The 20,929-nt window shown below is 42.7% G+C and overlaps 2 protein-coding genes across 4 annotated transcripts in view; both read left to right on the top strand.

Annotated features, from left to right (window-relative positions):
• The window catches only part of Plekhh2 (pleckstrin homology, MyTH4 and FERM domain containing H2), a 112,880-nt gene extending 107,991 nt beyond the window's left edge, over positions 1-4,889 (top strand). For all 3 annotated transcript variants that reach the window (XM_050146146.1, XM_050146145.1, XM_050146147.1), the window contains exons 29-30: positions 632-766; positions 2,227-4,889. In XM_050146146.1, coding sequence (XP_050002103.1) covers positions 632-766; positions 2,227-2,412 — 321 coding nt within the window. In that variant the 3' untranslated portion in view covers positions 2,413-4,889. The remainder of the gene's footprint in view (positions 1-631; positions 767-2,226) is intronic.
• Positions 4,890-9,030: 4,141 nt separating this feature from the next.
• Positions 9,031-20,929, top strand: part of Dync2li1 (dynein cytoplasmic 2 light intermediate chain 1) — a 34,047-nt gene continuing 22,148 nt past the window's right edge. The window contains exons 1-4 of the mRNA XM_050146122.1: positions 9,031-9,161; positions 11,019-11,136; positions 14,239-14,273; positions 16,155-16,224. Coding sequence (XP_050002079.1) covers positions 9,154-9,161; positions 11,019-11,136; positions 14,239-14,273; positions 16,155-16,224 — 231 coding nt within the window. The 5' untranslated portion in view covers positions 9,031-9,153. The remainder of the gene's footprint in view (positions 9,162-11,018; positions 11,137-14,238; positions 14,274-16,154; positions 16,225-20,929) is intronic.

The following is a 20,929-nucleotide window of genomic DNA, read 5'->3' as shown; positions in this document are numbered from 1 at the left end:
TCCTCCCTCCAACCCTCCCATGCATACACACAGTCTTTCAAATTCATGGCCTCTGGCTTTTTTTCTTCCACTGTTGTTGTTGGTGGTGGTGGTGGTGGTGTGTGTGTGTGTGCGCGCATACACACACACCACGTAAGATAATAACACAATGGCTTAACTATTCAGCAGCCAGTTGTCTCTGCAGTCACTTCACGTGGCCACCTTTGTCGCAGGAAGGTGATGCTGAACGGAGTGCATGGTGCTGTTTCTGTTTGTGCCCACGTCTCCCTGGCAGGGGAGCCATCTGGATCTGCCAATACAGCGTTCGACCATTTGGACCTTAAAAATAATCAGATCTGGGTGGACATAAAAAAAAATATAGTACCAAAAATTTTCTCCTGGGTGCTGTGAATATAGGTGTTCATCGTTTCTAATTTGAGCTTTTCAGGGTCAGATGTATACTTGATTGTGTAGGCCGACGATTCCTAAATAAACTAGTATAATAAATAAAATAGTATGGCTGTTACTCACATAATCATAATAGATTTGACCTTAGAGCGTTGTTTTCGCATTTGCCATAATTAATATCAGCGTTTTCTCGTCTTCTTTGAGAGTGAACACCTGTAACAGTTCCTTTCTCTTTTCGTTGAAGAGATTAATGGTCAGCTATGTGTACAGGAGCCTGATGACCTTTGGAGGGTATCAGGACGATTTTATGGTCGTCATTAATACTCATTCAAAAGACAGACCAACGGAGAAGTTACTCTTTGCCATGGCAAAACCCAAGGTGAGTGGAGCACTTTCTGCCAGCCTTTAACTGGCTGGTCTTTCCTGGGAAGACACTTCTCACACAAAGGGTGTTGCGGATGGAAAGGGAACTTGTTTAAACAACCCTCAGCATAACTCATGGCTTACTTGATCTGAGTTCTAATTTGTTTTGCTAACATGGCTTGATACAGCCTGCTTCTTTTAGCTTAAGAACTAAGTGATAAACCAGGCATAGCGGTGCACACCTTTAATCCCAGCACTTGAGAGGCAGAAGCAGGTGGATCTCTGTGAGTTGGAAGCTAACCTGGTCTGCATAGTATGTTCTAGGACAGTCAGGGCTACCAAGAGATCCTGTCTCAAAAAAACAAAAATAAAAACAGAACTAACTGAAATTTTCCAATATGGGCCGATTGCTGGTGAAGAAGTTTCAAAAGTAGTAGTCATCTGCCGGCATTCAGGAGTGTGGTCGGGAGGGGAAAGTTCAGGGCAGCCTGGGCTACTTAAGATCCTTGTCTCAAAAAAGTGTGTGTGAAGAGCTATGAAATTGTTGTGGGTCACTTTGCATGGTCTTACCTACTTGGGGCTATTTGTTTTATGGACTTATTAAAGAGCAGAGTTTGATAGTTAAGATGTACTTGCCCCTTTGTGATAGTTAACAAACCACAGCATCTCTAAGTAAGGCAACTTTTGAAAAGATTACATTCTAACACATAAAGCCGGTTGGAGGCTGTAGCAAGGGGCAGAGTCTCTGTTTAGCTTGAGTGAGGCCCTGGGGGTTCAAGCTCCAGCACTGAAAAAAAAAAATCTAATTTTAGTAAAAAGGATGAGAAATTGTTTTTCCTAAAACTTTCTACTTAAAAAGGTGTTTTATTACATTTATTTATTGATATTGGCTTTTGTCTCTGTGTGCATGCCACAGGACAACTTGGGGAGTCAGCTCTCTCCTTCCGCCCCAACGTGGGCCCTAGGGATCTGACTTCTAGACCCCCAGCTCAGCGGAACGTACCCTAACCCTCCTGGCCATTTTTCAAGCCCTGTTTGTTTGGTTCATCATAGGTATCTTTTCTGACAAGTTCTGTGCTTTAACTGAGAGCAGGTAGCCACGGAGTACCAAAGATCACAGTAGCTTCAGTGTTTCCGTTTTACTAATGCCTCACATTTCCTAGCCTGTGACTGGGCTTGGAGATCCATTCTTGCTGCTAACTTGATGGTGCCAGACATGTAAAAACCTCATTTGATCTAGACCAGTGCTTCTCTTCCTGAGGCTGCTTCATAACCGTAATCCTGCTACAGTTACGGAATTGTAGTACCTGATGCGCAGGCTATGTGACCCGCAAAAGGAGTCGCGACCCACAGGTTGCGAACTGCTGCTCTAACGATCCGGGCATGGTGGTAGGCTGAGCAAATGGGGCTAAAATTACCCGTGGACAGTGGAGAGACTGTCACAGGAGCCTGACAGGACAGTTTTTCTCGTTTTAGATTCTTGAAATCACCCTTCTGATCGCCAGTTACATCAACAACTTCTTCCAGCAAAAGGCAGCGTTCCACCATCTCTCGGCCCCGGCGCTGCTCTCCGCCAGGACCCAGGGACCGCAAGCGAAGGCCAACGGAAGCCAGCCCCTCCTGTCGAACAGCAGACCCACCAAAGGCCCCACCTTACTCTGAAAACTGCTGAGCCTGAACCTTCTTCACTCATCCTCCACGAAGTGGCTGCATCCACTACAGACGAGTGTTTTACACACTGCCGCCACGGCGCGCACACCACCCCTCCAGGCTCGAGCAGTGATGGGTCACTCTCTTATCTAACGTAAATGTTCAGATAACAATAAAACAGAATCATAAAATGTGCCAACACACTCATGGTGTCTTAGACACAGCAGGTTAGAATTTGTCTCCATCCCACCCCATCTCCCTTCTTGGCCATCAGACATGGTGCAATAAGGCTTCCCATTTTTGCTTTGAAATATCCTGGCAGTCTTTTGAAAGGGAGATTCCAGGCTCTCTTTGGGTAAACCAGTTGACTATCTGGAAAAACTCACTGCCAAAAAATGTAAGTACTGTAATTAAATGTGCCTTTAGCTAAATGAAGTGGTACTTGGAAGAGAATGAGGGTCAGTTTGAGAATCAGCTGTGGCAACATTATGCAGGGGGGAAATTCTTAGAGAAAGTGCAATAAATCTCCTGAGTCTGTGAGTCATGGCATGAGAAAAGGCAGGCAGTCGCTAACCAGAGCCGCCTCTGTGGTATTAGAACGTGTGGACCTTGCGGCAGAGCTCTGCCCATCACTGGAGTGTGGGAGTCAAAATGAGGTACTGAGTCCTGGCGTCCCTGCCCTCCAGGATAGCATGAGATCGCGGGAAGGGTGTCCCGCAATTTCATTGTGTTTAATGCTAGGTCAACCTGACCTTGCTTTGTTATGAATTAATATCTTTGGAAACAAAGGTGATCCTTAAAGCTCAGTCCGTCACACAGTCTTTCCTGATTAGAGTTTAAAAGTAATTCTAGGGTAAATTTTAATAGAAAATACTTATGCCAAAGGAAGTAAATTTTCAGTCGAAGTTGTCTTGAGATGCCCGTGTTTGATAGTTATCCCGCTGCTGTGGCAAGTACTTGACAGAAACGACCTAAGGGAGACAGGATTACTTTTGCTGTTTCAGAGGGTTCTGTCCCTGGCTGCTCGGCCTCATGCAGTTGAGAAGAACCCCATGGTGGGGCGGGGCTTCCCTCGTGGTGGATGGGAAGTTGAGAGCAAGAAGGGACCAGGGACAGGTACACCTTCAAAAGCGTGTCCCCAGTGACTCACTTCCTCTAATTAAGCTCCCACTCTCAAAATTTCTACCACCTTTCAAACTGGCATCACTGTCTGGGAGTCAAGTGTTCAACACACCAGGAACATATCTCATAGTTAAAATCAAAACAGCAACATAGGCGGCCAATACAGTCCAGGCTATGTTAAAGAAATGGAATTATTAGTCATGATGAAAAATGAAACTGTGATAAGATATGAAGATTCTATTATGAAATATCTAACTGTAATAGTGATAAGCACGAGTCTACCTAATTTTATTTATGTGTAGAATATTTGTATTTATTTTTAGACATGTATATCACTGTGCGTGCCATTATTTTTTTTTTAAACCAATTTGAGGAAATGCTAGCTGCCCAATTAATTGGTTGGCAGAGCCCTTGAATTTTCCTCTCTGCTGCTTTCCTCCTGTGGCAGTGTCCCGTTCCCACACTGAACCTTTAAAATATGTTTTTCCCTTGGGAGCAAAGTTAGGACACACGCTGCTCGAGTCCTATTGGATTATCTTGGTAAAGACAAAGATAAATGTAAAAACCCAGAAATGGGGTTTTAAATTTCCCCTTCCATCTTGTGAGCCACAATCACTCGTTCAATCAACCAATTCATTTTTTAGAATAAATGATTGACGATTTGGGGGTGACTCTCCGAGTGATTTTGACCAGGGTAAAGTAGTGTTTTTGAGTGCCCATAAAGCTGCCTAATAATCATTAGGAGGCAGGCTGCAGAGACTGGACAGAACTCTCTCTTCTGGGCAACATTTCCCTCACCATCTGGTGAGCAGTCCCATACGCCCAGCCTAAGATTGCAAAGCAGCCAATGCTTAGCCTAAGCCACAGTGCCTTAAACTTCACGCTTGTTTTTGACAGAGCAGAAATAAAATATTTTGATGGAAAGAAGTCAATTTTCTGTAACCAATGATGTGAAAATTTTATTTCCTGGGAAATTACTTATCTAGCCATTTTTTTAAAACACAAGTATATTATTATGATTGGTTACCAGAGAATAATGTAATTGTAATATTTCTCACCTTTCCTTTTCTTCCCTTTCAGTCATAATAAATGATTTGCGAGATCCATGTTGAACATTATCTCTTGACTAATCTCCAAGAAATCCCCAATGTTTTTGCTGTCACAGCTGAGGTGCTGGGGAGGGAGGGGCAGTTATCGCCGCCTCCCTCATTCAGTCTGTCTTCAGCGTGGCTTTGTTCCATTCACGGGAAAGGAAGCTGTTTAGACAAATTGTAATTTTAATATGTGTGCATATGGATGCATACAGACTATGTGAAGAGGCAAAGAGAAATTTGTTTCTCCCCAATAAAACTCTTTATTTCATTTAAGTGAGTTCAATGGATTATGTTCTTAAAAACTAATTTAAAATGTTCTGCAGTGTGTATGTGTGTGTGTGTGTGTGCCCTAAAAGTCAGATGCTGCCATTCCTTACAAATGAATTTAACTCAATTTACAAGGAACGATAACCACGGCTTACAAAGGGACTTTGTCCCAAAATATCTTTCTTAGTCAATAGTTTGCCAGTGTTTTCCAAAGAAAAAAATATGACCAGGTTCCTAGAACAATCCACTTTTAACTGTTAGTTGCATTGCAGTATAATTCTGAAGAACTGACCATCACGGCTACCTGTATTTTTCCAGTAAAGACTTGCAGTGTCTCTGGACTACCAGGTTCCTGTGGGCTCCCCTGGGCTGCCACAAAATCTGTACTCTGCCCAGCCCTAAATTGATTTCTGTGGGGCTAAGGCTGTGAGGGACTGAGTGCCCTGAGGCTCAGGAAGGAACTGTGCAGACTCTTCTCTGCTACAGAATCTCCGCCTCCCCTCAGTTCCCACTTCCCTAAAAGAAGAAAGGGTTTACAGCCAGAAGAGAAACCGTTTACCTCCTTTAAATTCCCAGTTGAGGCCAAAGGTCACCGGTGGTGCTCTTCTATAAACGCAGCACTCAGGAGGCAGAGGCGGCCAGTCACTGAGTTGGAGGCCAGCCTGGTCTACAGAGCGAGTTCGGGACAGCCAGAGCTACAACAGAGAATCCCTGTCTCAAAAACAAACAAAAACCAAAATAAACAAGCAAAAAAAAAAAAAACCCTCCAAATTAAGCTAAGTTCACACGTGGACATTTAGGAGTGACATTAGGTGTTCCCATGTTGTCAGGTGGTGTCAAGATGTTCCGGGTCATTTAACTTAGAAGGCGGGCTCTATGACAAAGGGGATAGGCCAGAGCAGGAATCTGGCATGAGATGAGATGACTCTTGCTCCAAACTGTGCCATATTTGTCAGATGTTAACTTTCCCTAAGTTGAACATAGTGACAGTGCCCTTGGGAAAGGTGGCTGTCAGCAGCACTGAAGCCGTGGCCCCCGTTCGGTAACTATTGACCTTACCCAGGGATCCCTGGTGGTCCTCCGGATGCTAGCGCAAATGCACATTCCTCTGAAGTTGGTTTTCTTCCTCTGTCCCGTCGGCACCTGGTCGACAGGATTTCCCCTTCATCCGCTACTGCTATCTAATACAGTTGGTAGAGCATAGACTTGGGTCTTGGGAAAGCCGAGATGTTTCAGGCAAATTTCTAAAATTCAACCTGAATTAATTCAGAAAGCGATGAGAAAATTCACTTACCTTATCTTCATTACAAAGATCCTAGGCAGCCTCAAATAACTAAATGAAGTCATAAGAAAAGGACAGAGAGAGGCCTCGGGAAAACCCTGGAGACTTGCACCAGGACTTTCTGTTCATATCAGTGTCTCTATTTCACATTCTTAAACTACGCTTAGCAGGACATATGGTAATTGTCTCCTAAAGGGAATGACCTGCTTTTTCCAATCATAATTTTAAAAAATCCCAAGAAATGACTCTGCTTAACCCAATTCATATTTCAAGTTAATGCCAAGCCAACTCAGCATTGGATGAATGCCAAAAGAAATTATGAGAACGAATTTGCCTGGTAGAATAATGTGCAGCCAGCATGTCTTGTTCTGATGACTTTATAACTTTATATATGGGAATACATGCTTAAAACCGAGATTCTAACCACAGTACAGTGTTAAGTCCAAGAGAAAGAATTTGAGGAAAGACATCAAAATGTTGAATGTTTATTTCTTCTGGGATAAACATTTCCCAATCACCTTTCCTGCTTTTCTTTTCTGTTTTTTTTTTCTTTCTCTTTTTCTCAAGTGCTAGGGACTTACTGCAAGGCTTTTCACATGCTTGACAGAATTCTAGCCCTGAGCCATATCTCCTGTTCTCTCTTTTTTCCCCATATGCTTTTTTTTTCCTTCAAGAAACGTTGAAAGACACAGGGGGGAGATACAAAAACTCTGTCACTTTCCTGGCTGATGTTAATAGTCTCCATATGGTCGTCCAGGCTCCCAAACAATCTTCTACACAGCTGCAAAAAATCACCTCACTGAAACACAGGACCCGTCAAATCATGGCCCTTGTAAAATCTTACGTGGTTCGTCATAACCTAGACAGGCAAACTCAGACAACAAGATCCTTCACAGCAGTCCAGCCTACCTGCCCAACGTGAGCTTCCGCCTCAGCTCCATAGGTGCTTTCTGTGCTTCCAGACGGTTCATAACTCTCCAGCCAGTTTCCACATGTGGCTGTAGCCTTTTGAGCTGCCGCCATACCATGCAATCAGCCATACAGGCCAGGGAGTGGTGGCACACACCTTCATCCCAGGACTTGGGAGACAGAGGCAGATGGATCTCTGTTAGTTCTAGGCCATCCTGGGCTACACAAGATTGAATCTGTCTAAAAGAGAAACAGGACTCATATAAAGGTGATCCCAGCACCCGGGAATCACACACCTTTAATCCCAGCACTAGGGAGGTGGAGACAGGAGATATGGCTGGGTGGAGAGAGGAATATAAAGGGGAATGGACAGGATCTTACTCGAGTGTGGAGTCTGAGGATTCGTGGAGACAGGATCTTGCCCCTTCTCTTTGAAGATTTGGTAGAGATTAAAGGTCTCCCTAGTGGTTGGCTACTTTGCTTTTCTGATCTTTAGGTTGAACCCCAATATCTGTCTCAGGGTTTTTATTATTCATGCCATACAGATCACCCCAGATCTTCCAGTTCACAGACTCCCTCCTCCAACCACCGATCCCGGGTACTCAAAACAGTTACAGTCTTGAAGCGCTGGTGGTGCCATCCCTGGCAAACCCTAATACTCTGTAAACGATGTTAGCTGTCACTGTTGTTATCAACACCAACCTGGCTTCCTCAGCAAAACACAGGGAACCCAAGTCATCACAATAGCAGCGGTTTCCAAGCCACAGGCTACCTAGCACCAGGATATGGAAGCCAGTTCAGAGAGCGATGTATCAGCCTTCTTTGAAACCGTCCTTCCTTTACTGGACCACTTTCATTTTAGCCCCTTCTAATGGTGCAGCCGCAGCCTTTGCTTTCCTAGCTCCACAATGCTCCACCCTTTGGGCAGAGTTTATTCTCAAGTACATTATCTGAAGTGGGTGCTCTTTTATTTGACCAACGTTTGCTTCATTTCCAGGAATATGCTCCTTATGTCTCTTCGTTCAAATCTGTCAACAGGGCTGAGGGAGGGTGGAACTCAGGGTAAAGCACATGCCTGACTTGCCAGGGGCCTTGAGTTCAATCTTTACACAGTAGGAACTGACTCTAGGTTCATCTTACTTCAAATCCCGCGTTCTTAAACATCACACCATAAAAACTGAGCCCAAAGGCAGAGGGTTGGAGAGAATTTCCTTCAAATATTCAGGGATCTTAGGCCTGGATCTTTTCGACATTCAGAACAGGTCAAATACCAAACCTGCCATCAATGTTTCGACAAGTTCTTCAGGTGTGGCCACTTCTGGACCTCCTCTACAATAGTTTGATCACCTTGAATTATGGTCACAGTGATCTGTGTTCATCTCTTTTAAAGGCTGAGTTTTCTTACTCTGTATATATAGCACAGGGCTTTGTGTATGGAAATAGTCTATATAATTTTGTGGGGATTCCTATAAAGAGCGGTGTCTATAAAAAGCCCACAAAGTTCAAACAAATATAATCCACCTTCATAAAGTGTATTAAGTATGTAGGAGAGGCACACACTTCATTGACTTATTAATAAATAAAATGTACTGCTTCCTAAAACATCATGCAGCTAAACGTTCATAAAACGGGAAAAGTTGCACGCCTTGTTTTGATTTTAATTGCTGAGTTTGTCTTCGTCTAGTAAATTATTCGGTAACAGTTCAACACTGTTTCAGCTTCTACTCCCAAATCATGGCGATAGAGAGGGGACAAAAGTTAAGACAAGAGAGCAAAGGCCCCTGGCATGTAGCTGGCACTCAGTAGAAATAAAAACAAAACGAAAGAAAAAAAACCTTTCAAGTTTTGATTCCAGATGCACGAGGACCCTCACCATACCGTACTCCTTCTGACATCCTGTAAATTGAGATGCAAACAGAACTACACTTCCCATGAGTCCTCTCTTCAGCACGACGTCACGTCGCTGTCATGGCAACCAAGGAGCTCCGCATTCTCAGGCCCAAGTAGGAGCTCGCTGCCTGCAGTGGTCAGAACTGTTTTCCACGCGGATCCCAGGACATCTGGGGCTGCACAGTCACCATGCCCAGGTATTGCTGAACCGGCCGGCGAGGCATTCATAGCCTCCCCTCTTTTCCACCTGGACATGGAAGGGGCACGGGAGGGTGCGGCGGAGGTACCCAGTCCTGGCGCTGTGGGTGGGAGATTGTGGGCCTGGACAGCAACAGCACCTACCGCGCCCCGGACATCCCATAGGCCTAGAGCTTGAGGATTCTATCACAAACAAGTAGAAAAGTAAACGACTAGGAAAGCTCATCAACTCCAACCCTTTGCTGATTACATAGACGTTACTTTCTTTTCCTTTTCGTTTTGTTGTTTTCGAGACAGGGTTTCTCTATGTAACAGCCCTGGCTGTCTTGGAACTCGCTTTGTGGACCAGGCTGGGCTTGAACTCACTGAGATTCTCCTGCCGCTGCCTCCCAAGTGCTGGGATTAAAGGCGTGCGCCACCACCACCTGGCTAGAAGTTTCTTGAGTGCCACTTGAATTGCAGGCTGGAGGGTAGGCAATGGTGAACCAGATCACAAAGCCTCCTCTCCAGGGCCCCCCTACCTCGTGGTGCAGGACTTCTCTACTTCAGATGCGAAACTGCAGCACCTCCTTGAAGGCGGAGGGTTGGGGGTATTGATGGCTTGTGAAATATGAACTCTTATCTCTACAAGGTCCTTTAAAGTACCTGAACCACCAAATGGCCTAAAAGGATGTAGGGTAGAGGGCCAGCGATCTTTCGCCCCCTTCTGGCGTGAACTGCGGTTGTTTATGAAGTTCAGGACTGGAAATGTGTCCGCTTTACATCGCCTTCTCATTGGTTACCATAGTGAATCTGTGGGTACCGTTTTTTGTTTGTTTGTGGGAAGCATGGCAGATGGAAGAACCCTTTCCCTTTCCTGGGTACTTGAGAAACACAGACACATTCTGGAGGGATGGTGTGTAAACAGAGCAAGAGATGGAGACAGGGTTCCTGGAGGCTGGCCCATGAAATAAAATAGTTGAGTGCAACATCTCGGGATTTCTATTTGACTTTGTTTTCCTGTTTTGACATTTTAAAAACATTCCCTTTTTCTTTGGGGATTCTGGGAATTGAACCCAAAGACTCATGCATGTTAGGCAGGCATGTTACCACTTAACTCTATCAGCATCCCAGGTTCTGGTTCTTGTCTAGTAATAATTATAGACCATCGATAACTTTTGTAGTTTAAAAGACCAGCGCCTACAACTAAATGAGCAGGGACGGCGTAACAATCACTATGGCCCTGAAAGCAGATTTTTTTTTTTTAAATTGACATTTCAGAGGGGAAGAAACAGATTTGAGCCTGAGGATTAGCACAGAGGCCCGCATGTATTAGCTGCTCAACAAATATTTACTTAGGACTGGGAGGTGGTAAAGTGCATGAGGACCTGAGGTTGGTGAAAAGCAAGGACAGGATAGGTGTCTGTAAACTCAGGTATTTGGGGAGGGGTTAAAGTCAGGAGATCGCAGGAGCTTCCTGGCCAGCGAGTGTACCCAAGAAGGCAAATATGCGTGTCTGCACGCTTGCATTTGACTCTTGACTGTTGGCGGGACTAGCTGTGGCATGCTCCTGCTGCCTTGAGCTTCCTGCTTGCCATGACTCCTGGAACTGTGGGGCAGATCAGCCTGCTCTGTCTGGTGTTTTATCACAGCAGTGGAATGGAAGTAGGCACTCTGCTTATCAGCTTCAGTACTCTTCACCAACCGTTTCTAGGTGAAAGGTGCTAGAAAAATCCTCCATGGTTTTACCTAGTTATTGACTTCCAGGAAATAGTATTTTTATAAATCTTACTGAAATAAAGTGTCTCTGCTGGAAATATCTATTTCTAAGAATTCCTTCTGTTTCTCTGGCTTTTGTTTTTCTACCTCTTATGCAGTGAAACTCTCTGGGAAATTGCAAAAGCTGAAGTGGAAAAAAAGAGAAGTCATGGAAGTGAAGGGAATGGAGCTGAAATTGGAGAAAAATCTGTTTTCTTCATTGGCAGTAAAAACGGGGTAATACTTTAATATTTTTCAGTTATTGAAATAATTTAGCAATCGGCAACAAATTTTACTTTAATGCTATGATTAAATCTACATATTTTCAACTCTGAATGTTCACTGAATTGGGAAGGGCTTGTCATTGATCTAGGAAAAGTTATAACTGTGAAAAAAATGTTAGAAAGACCCTTAACTATTTTTATTTCATAATTCAAAGTATTCAGATATTCTGCTTTGATTGCATATAAAGTCCAGGCTCCACTTAAATGTCTGAGTCCACCCCTAAGTCAGTAGGTCAGTCTTAACAGCAGTCACACTGTGAACTCCGTGACTTTACTTTTAGGAATCTCTATGAAGAAATAATTGAATTGTGTTAGTGATGTTTATCAAAGACTTAGTTGTTTTAGAATGTGGAGGAAATGAGATGGTAGTTCCCACTCTCTGTAAGGTCACTTACAGAGAAATGAAATGTGTACTAAAAGTGTGGATTGTGGCCACACAGTGAGAACAGATGTATCATGTCCACACACAGAATTCCTGTGTGCAAAGGCTTGAGAGCTGTTGGATGCTGGAATCCATTAGCATCACGCTCTGTTCTACTTGGAGTTCATGTTACTATTCATTCTCTGTGTCTCATGCTTCTACGTAAGGGTACTGAAAAACTAGGAAACTTCCAGAAACGAAGGTCTGAACCAGTGGGGCTACATGTTCAGTGAGCAGCCTGATATGTCTCAGCATCTCCTCAGAAATATCTCCAAAACACTAGATATCCTCAGTTGGGGCTTTTAATCTCCATTATTGTTAAAAATTATATTTATTGGCACAAACAATTATATAATAAGAAAAAAGTTGGGGCTGGAGAGATGGCTCAACAGTTTAGAGCACTGGCTGCTCTTTCAGAGGTCCTGGGTTTGACATTGGGTCCTATCACCCAATGACAGCTCACAACTGGCTGTTACTCCAGTCCCACAGTGTTGAAATACAAGCGGCGGGGCTGTGTCCCCAGCACCCCGGCCGCCTGCTAGCTTATGCCCTGAAATAACAACACACAAACTGTATTCATTTAAGCACTGTTTGGCCCATTTCTATCTAGCCTCTTCTAGGCTAATTCTCGCACCTGGACTAGCCCATTTCTAATAATGTGTGTACCGGGAAGATTCTAGCCTATGTCCATCCTGGGTCGGAGCTGCCTGGGAGAGCGGAGCCTGGCATCTCTGCTCCAGAGAGCAGAGCTGTCGAGTCTGAGCTCACTTCCTCTTCCTCCCAGCATCCTGTTCTGTTGACTCCACCCACCTATGTTCTAAGCTATGAGGCCAAGCAGTTTGTTTATTATAATTAACCAATGACCTTCCTCCATCACCTCGGGTTTCGAAACCTTCTGGCTCCCTCACACACCAGCAGTACACATTGTGCACAGACCTACACATAGGCAAAACTCCCACCACATAAAAATAATACATAAAAATAAGGTAAGGTTTGAAAGAAAAAAGTTAGGAGTTTTGGAAGAAAATAATGTGAATTGAAATAAACTGGATATAAATTTATATACAATTTGAACTATTAATATGCAAAGATAAATAATTTGTGTATTGCCACTAGGCCTCTGGTTTACCCGTGCTGGCATGTTACTCCTTTAAAAGGTGGTTGAGTTTCTCTAGAACAGGTGTTTGCAGATGGGGACGCCATTGACATTTGCAAGGGTGATTGCAGTGAACTGCTGACTTTAGGGTGGGAAAGGGTGGTGGAGATAGGAGGGGCCCAGCAGAAGACAAATGTCGGGGTCAGCAGGTTTTTTAGACCTTTCCTGAGGTGAAGGAGACTGTTGGGATTCCTTGAGAAGAGGCTGAAAAATATGCTTCCACAGCTGTGGTCTGGAAGTCATGCTGTTCCTAGATATGAAAAGGCTCAAGAGAAAGCCATGGAATTGACATGTAGCAGACCTGTCGGTTAGAAACACTCGGAGCATAATGTCCATCAATGTGTACATGTGTTCGTGTGTAGACATAAGCATGCATGTATAAAGGAAGCAGGAAAAGGCATTTCAGAATTGACCTCTTATCATGTAAATGTATTTTTACATTGCCATACCTGATAGCTGCATATTCCTTGTGTGGATTGCCGTAATCAGTTTGTTTGGTATCAAGGTTTCTAGAGCTTCAGTTTTGTATCGCACCAGCCATACTTCATCAGTGCATGTTGTTTATGGTATTCCAGTTATCTCCTCACAAAGAGTTCACTTGATCTGGTTGCACATATTATCTGGAATGACTTATTACCTTCTTTTTGGTCTTAAAAAAATGTAGCCTTTTATGATAGATAAATAAATATTTAAATATATATGTATGTGTATATATACAGTATATATATAAATATTTACTATATTTCTCTCTCTAATATATATTAGAGATATATTAATATATATTAGAGAGAGAAATATAGTAAAAATAGTCTGTCTTTTTAGCCTTGACACCCAGAGACTTCCTGCAGTGGGCCTGTGCTGCCGAGCCTTTCACATCTCTTCCTTGCAAGGAGTCCTTCAGTTGTTTTCGCTGAACCAGCCTACCAGCCTCTGAGGAGGGTGTGGGTTAAGCTTCATGGCTAGTGTCTAAAGCCCACATTTACTGACTCCTAAAAGGAAGTCTCTGGATAAAAACAAGGCACTTCAACAGAGTGTGTGCACCGTAGGCTCTGCGCCTACCTACAGCGCATCTTGTATTTGTATGTTTTCCTCTCCCTTCATTTCCGCTTCAACAACTAGGACGGAGAGATTTTAGAATACAGCAATCAGCCTAACCAGTAATTAGCACTGCCGAGTAAAGAGAAAGTTTAAGACAGCTGTCAGGTGACCCCCAGAGTGAGATGTGCTCAGCTAATCCCTGTCATCTGCGGGACTTTATAATCATAAGAGCGGTGTGGTTAGATTGTGATGGAAAGTCGGCAGCTCGCTTTTCCCACTCATCAGACTTTCAAGTAATTCTGAAAGTTTCTAGTTTTTAGTTTCCAGGTAATTTATCACTCAAGTGATTTAAGAAGCTATTTTGGGCCACAGTTACGAACACTAATAAAATTTTGCATGTAGGCGACAATAACGTGGGATCCTTTCTGTTTAATTTCTAGGGAAAGACTACTATTATTCTAAGGTGTCTTGACAGGTGAGTATTATGTCAGCCTTTGTTAGACAGCAATCACGCCTGTTCCAGCTGCAGCAGAGCACCTTAGCCCCAAAAGATATGGAAGGAGAGCAGTTTTGAGATTCTAAGTATTTAATTCTCAGTCTCAAATACAACCTTTAAGAGCACCTTTAAAGATAAGACTAAGAAGAACCCGAACAATATAGGGTTGATACTAGATTTCCTGTTTGAAAGAGAAGTGTTACCACCATCTCCCAACCTCCAGTGGTGCTTATGTTCTTTTGGGCTATGCTTCCTTGGTATTTAAGTTCTTTTTATTGTGCCTAATCTATGCCTGTATGAACAATGGTTGTAATCGGTGTTTTTATAATAAATCATTCAGTGTAGCATTAGTTTAAGATAAAGTACAACTGCAACATTGAATTAAAATAGTTCATTTCAGCCCTCTCTGGAAGTATACCCAGATATAGAATGATCTTTCAAATTGTGGGTTGACTGTGTTAGACATTTTGTCTTAGGGGAAGCTTCTTGCTTCCTGAAAGACTTATATTTTGCTGGGCAGTGGTGGCGCACGCCTTTAATCCCAGCACTTGGGAGGCAGAGGCAGGTGGATCTCTGTGAGTTCGAGACCAGCCTGGTCTACAGGAGCTAGTTCCAGGACAGGCTCCAAAACCACAGAGAAACCCTGTCTCGAAAAACAAAAAAAAAAAAAAAAAAAGAGTTATGTTTTTAAGGAAATATAGCCAAATAATACTTGGTGTGTATCCTGAGAATGATATCTGTCAAGATAAAGTTCAAAATATTCAATACTTAGAAATATACAAATCACAAATCTTAAACTTGTGGTTTTTGTTCTTCAAGTTAAAACAAAATACAATATTATTCAGGCTCAAAAAGGAAAGAACTCTGGCACTGGACAGCACATGCTGCTCTTGCACCCACGTGGTATCTGTGACTCAGAGGAACCAGCTCCTCCTGGCCTCCACAGCACCTGACATGTACATGGCGCACATACATGCATGTAGGCCCACATTCATCCATAAAATAAGTAAATCTTTAATTTAAAAATGGAAATAAATTGTCGTATTTTACAATGTAGGTGAACTTTGAGGTTACTATGCTAAGTGAAATCAGCCAATCACGAAACACACAAAACTTTCTGGTTCCTTTTGTATGAGATACTCAGAGCAGTTAATCCCACAGAAGCAGAAGCAAGGAGGACAGCAGTAGCCAGGGACTGGAAGGGACATGGGAAATCATTTAATGTATGTGGAGTTGCAGTTTTACAGGCTGAGAAGTCATGAGGGTTGTTTGCCCAGCAATGTGAATGAATATACTACATACTATGAAATGCACACTTACAATGGTTATAACAGTAAAATTTACTTCATGTATTTCTTACCAAATTAAAAATAAATACATATCATATAATTGCTTACCAAACAATTTAAACTTGCATGAATAATTTATTAAATAATTTGAATATTTTTTAAGTTGTTTGTTGGTTTTATGCCATTGTTCATATTTGGGTTGAAATTTAAAATAAAGAACTACATAAAAGTCTTCCCTTGGTGTCCTTACCAGTTGACACTGAGCCTGAGCAAACAAGTCGGTATTTCCCACATGACCTGGATTCAGAGAGCTGGTGACCCAGCGTGGCCCTTGATGCTGCCAGCTACCACTTTTCCACTGGCTCGTGCACATGCCACTAAAACTTCTACGGTGGTTTTGAAGGGCTTGTTTGGGCCGTGTGGAATGACACCTTTATCAGTGTACCTCAGTGCTGGTATTGAGGGTCCCCTCTTTACTAACGAAGTGTTTAAGCGGAAGTACAAGCAGTAGGATGATAGCATGAGAAACCTGGTCCACCATCACGGTAATAATTCTGCCTTTGTTGTACAGGGATGAGCCGGCAAAGCCAACCTTAGCTTTGGAATATACTTACGGAAGAAGAACAAAGGGGCACAACACAGTGAGTTCACTTCGAAGTCATAGCTCCTGCCTTAGATGGGAAGCCATGATATTGAGATGGCTTTGTGTGATCTGCAATGGTGCATGTCGTAGACGTGCGCTGTTGAACCTCACATGCACTTCCGCTGATGGGGAGCTTACCTAACCTGTGAAAACATTTTCACTTTCCCTGTTGTATCCTAAAGTATTGAAAAAGGTTTATTCACAACTTTTGTACAGTTCTTTGACCTAATTATGCCAACTTAATATCTTAAGTTCCTTGTTTATATGATACTTTTGTTCTGGGATATATATATGTATGTATATGTATATATATGTGTGTATATGTGTGTATATATATATGTATATGATCTTATGTATCTCAGGCTGGCCTAAAACTCCCTCTGTAGCCTAGATGACCCTGCATCCCTACATTTGCAATCCTCCTATCTCAACTTTCTGAGTATTGTTGAAATTATAAGCATGTGACAACAGGCTCAGCATGAAATTAGATTTCTTTGAAATTTAGTGATATAGGGTTCTTTGCATACTTATAGTAATTATATAGATGAAACCTTTTCTATTTTTCAAATGAAAATAACATTATTGATATCTCCATTTTTGTAACTTTTAGTTGTTTTTTTAGATTTGTCATACAATATATTTTGAACATACTTTCCCCCTCCTCCACATCCCCCCAGATCCTTTCCACCATTCTACTCACTCATCTTTATATTCTTTCTCTCTTTGAAAAGAGGAAAAATCCCAAGTAAACAAAACAAAGAAGATAAAAGCATAACAAAAACCCACCAAACAATAAGGACCAAAGCACACAGAAAAGCAAAGTGTGGAATCATTCTGTATTTGCCAACTCGTCACTCTGCGCGCGGGGCCTGCCTTGGAGTATGGTTGGTACACCCAGTGGCACTCCATTGGGGAAAACTGATTTTCCCTCTCTCAGCAAGTATCAATTTCAAAGTTTCTTGCTTAAAAACTTGGTGCCTGGGGCTGGAGAGATGGCTCAGTGGTTAAGAGCATTGCTTGCTCTTCCAAAGGTCCTGAGTTCAATTCCCGACAACCACATGGTGGCTCACAACCATCTGTAATGAGGTCTGGTGCCCTCTTCTGGCCTGCAGACATACACACAGACAGAATATTGTATACATAATAAATAAATAAATAAATAAATAAATAAATATAAAAAAGTAAGCATTATATATAAACTGTTTAACAAAAGGGCCAAAATATTTAAAAAAAAAAAAAAGAACTTGGTGCCTGCTTCCCCTTCTCTGTGCCAGGATTTTATCTAGCTTAATATTATGCATCGCTTGTACATTCTCACAGTCTCTGTGAGTTTATATGTGTTATAAACAACAGCCCTGCTGTGTAGGGAAGACGTTATTTCCTGGGGCTCATCCACCACTTCTGACTGTTAAGAATCTTCCCACCTCCCCTTCCACATAGATCCCCAAGTCCTGAGGGCAGGAATTTGATAAAGACATCCATTAGGGATGAATGCCCCAAGGTCTGCCACTCTCTACACAGTGTCCAGTTGTGGGTCCTTGTGTTACTCACCGTTTACTGCCAGAAGCTTCTCTGGTGAGACTTGAGCAGTGCACTGGTCCATGGGTATAGCCGCTGTCATTTTATTGCTATGTTCATTTAGAAGAATAGTAATAGTAGGCTTGTCTCTAGGCCCATAACCTGGCTAGACTCAGGTTCTTGACCTCATTAACAGTGTCAGACACAGGTTGCATCTCATGGGATGGGCCTTAAATCTAATCAAAAAGTGGCTGGTTGCTCCCATAACTTTTGTGCCAGTTTTGCAAAGTATATCTTGCAGACAGGTCACTGCTGCAGAGTTTGTAGCTAGGTGATATTAATGTTTACTTTTTTCCTGTGCTATCATGCAAAGTACCTCCTGATACTATGAATGCTAATCAGCAGATATGAAGCTTATAGCTCTGTGTGAGCTCAACTTCTCCATGTTCAATGACATAAGTAAGTGATGCCTTCAGCAGTAGGGCTTTACCATCTGGTTTTGGAGGGTAAACAATAGCATTGTAATAGCCTGTGATGTTTGAGAGAGGAGGGGGAAATCTATGGAACCTGTTGGCCAGCAATTTAACAGAAAGGTAACCCATTCCAGATGTTGGAGGTTTTACTTGGCTGCATGTGATCTCTAGTGGAATTTGCCCCCCTACCTAGGCAAAGGACACTAGTTCGTTTCTTGGCCACCCTGACTCGAAATAATCACACAGAAACTGTATTATTTGCAGTACTGTTTGGCCGATAGCTTAAGCATATTTCTAGCTAGCTCTCATATCCTAAACTAACCCATCTTCATTAATCTGTGCATCACCGCTAGGTCATGGCCTATGAGCAAAGTTTTGGCGGGCTCCAGTGGAGGCATTTGTCTCCTGTGCTGGCTACATGGCTTCTCCTTGACTTCGCCTACTCTCTCTATATATATCTCTTCCAGCCTTGCTATATTCTGTTAAGCCATTGGGAAAAAAGCAGCTTCTTTATTAACCAATAAAAGCAGCACATATACAGAAGGACACCACCTATGCATATGTGCGTGCACAAACACACACATACACACACACACATATTGCATGGTAACTCCAAAGTGTATTTTTTAAATTATGTATTTACATATGTATCTTTGTGTGAGTGTTTGCACAGAGTCAGGTGACCACAGAAGCCACAAGAAGGCATTGGATTGTCTAGAGCTGGAGTTACAGCCAGTTGAGGGCTGCCCGATAGTGATGCTTGAGACAGAACCAGGGTCTTCTGCAAGAGCAATAAGCACCTTTAGTCACCGAGTCCTCTCTCCATCACCTGGAGGTTCTGTTTTAGTTCACAGACAAGTTCTTCTTATACACCCAAGTTGATCTGGAGCTCACTATGTACTCCTAAATGGCTTTGAACTCACAATCCCTCAAAGCTCCTGAGGGCTGGCATTACAGCTGTGACTGAATCACCGGATCTATTTTAGGAGTTACTCTTGGTTCCTCTAAAAATATGGGACTTGACTGTGGAATATTTGTGAAAATATACTGTTCAAAATCTAAATTGCTGGTGTTTTTAAAAGTATAGTGTGAAACTGTAGCTCAGTGGTAGAGGATTTGACTAGCATTCTTTAGTCCATGAGTCTAATCCACAGTATTTTGGGAACGAGAAGAAGCTAAAAGTTGGTAGTACTATTGGAGACTACAGGCCATGAGACTATTCCTATTTTCGTCTGTTTTAGTGTCTGTGCAGAGGATGTCAGAAGTGGTTCAGCACAGAGGAAAAACTTAGAATAGTATATGGTATGGGGACAGACATTCCTAAGTAGAATTGCTTTTGGAAGTCTCAGAACCAGAGGGGGTCATTTCTTAAATTTAAGTGTGTGGAAGAACCATCTCAAATAGAAAGTCCTACTATTCCCATACAAAGACACATTTGTATAGAATGATCTAGTTCAAATGTTTATTAGATAATGTATTAAAGAATGACCAAATGTGGTAGCACATACCCATGGTCCCAGTAGTCGGGAGGTGGAATCTGGTGGAACTTTGTGAGTGCAATGTCAGCAATTTCCAGTCCAGCCAGGACTGCATGGTGAGACCCTGTATCACAAAAGAAAAAAGAAAGAGAGGCTTAGATGACAGATGTAAATGTGTCAAGAATTTTAAAAACCTGTTATTGCTTCCTGGATCCACCAATGAAAGTTGATTATTAAAACTGAGAAATTAAAAAGAAAAGAAAAGATAACTTACTGCGATGCAGGAGGATTTCGGTTTTGCGATTCAGATGGTTCATGGTGTGGGAAATGTGAAAGAGCTCTCACCAGCTCGGCTTTCGAGAAGGCTATAAACCCTCCTTTGTCACAGTGTGACCTGAGAGGTTTTCCTGTGAAGAACGATTCATTCCACAAACATCAGTGACTCAAATGTCGACAGCAGTAACATTGTACAATTACTTTACAGATAAGAATTTGTCCCCGAAAAGGAAAATAATGTATACTCATCTAAAACTTGCTTTGCTGCCTCCTGCCCATTCTAGTTCATAACAGCAGGTACCTGAGAACCCACGTGGCCGGGTTTCTCCAGCTTTTCCTCTAATTGGGCCACAGCAGGGGATTTTCTATATTTATTCGCAGAGCTCCCCACTTGGTTGGGTTAAATGTTTCACTATGAGTTTTAGATGGAAACACTTTGTCAGCTCCTAGTACAGAGGCCTTGAGCATCAGCCTGAGAGTGGGCAGCAGGAGAAACGCCCCAATGAACAGTCCTGGGAGGTGGTCTCGGGTCAGATTGTTCCAAACCACATGGCTGCCTGGCCCATCAGACCCTCCTAGCTACAGGATCCTCCAAACCGCAAAGCACCACTAGCTCATCCCCATCTCCTGCTGCACTGCTGGGCTCTCACTGCCTTGTCCCCCGTTTCTCAGGGCTTACCTGCACAACTTGTCCACTTCTGAGCGTCTCTATTTCTAAATCAAAATGTTCTATTTCACTGCTTTATGTTTATCTGGAACCCCAGAATCCTAAATGTGTTACTTAAATTTTCTGGGCTGGAGAGATGGTTCATCAGTTAAGAACATTGGCTGCTCTTCCAGAGGTCCTGAGTTCAGTTCCCAGTACTCACATGGTGGCTCACAACCATCTATAATGAGATCCGATGCCTTCTTCTGGCATAAAGGAATACATGCATATAGAGGCTCATATACACAAAAT

This window comes from Alexandromys fortis, unplaced genomic scaffold (genome assembly GCF_014885135.2).
Source record: "Alexandromys fortis isolate MF-2015 unplaced genomic scaffold, M_Fortis_MF-2015_v1.1 scaffold_42, whole genome shotgun sequence".
NCBI lineage: Eukaryota > Metazoa > Chordata > Mammalia > Rodentia > Cricetidae > Alexandromys > Alexandromys fortis.
This window is presented reverse-complemented; position numbering and strand designations above follow the sequence as displayed.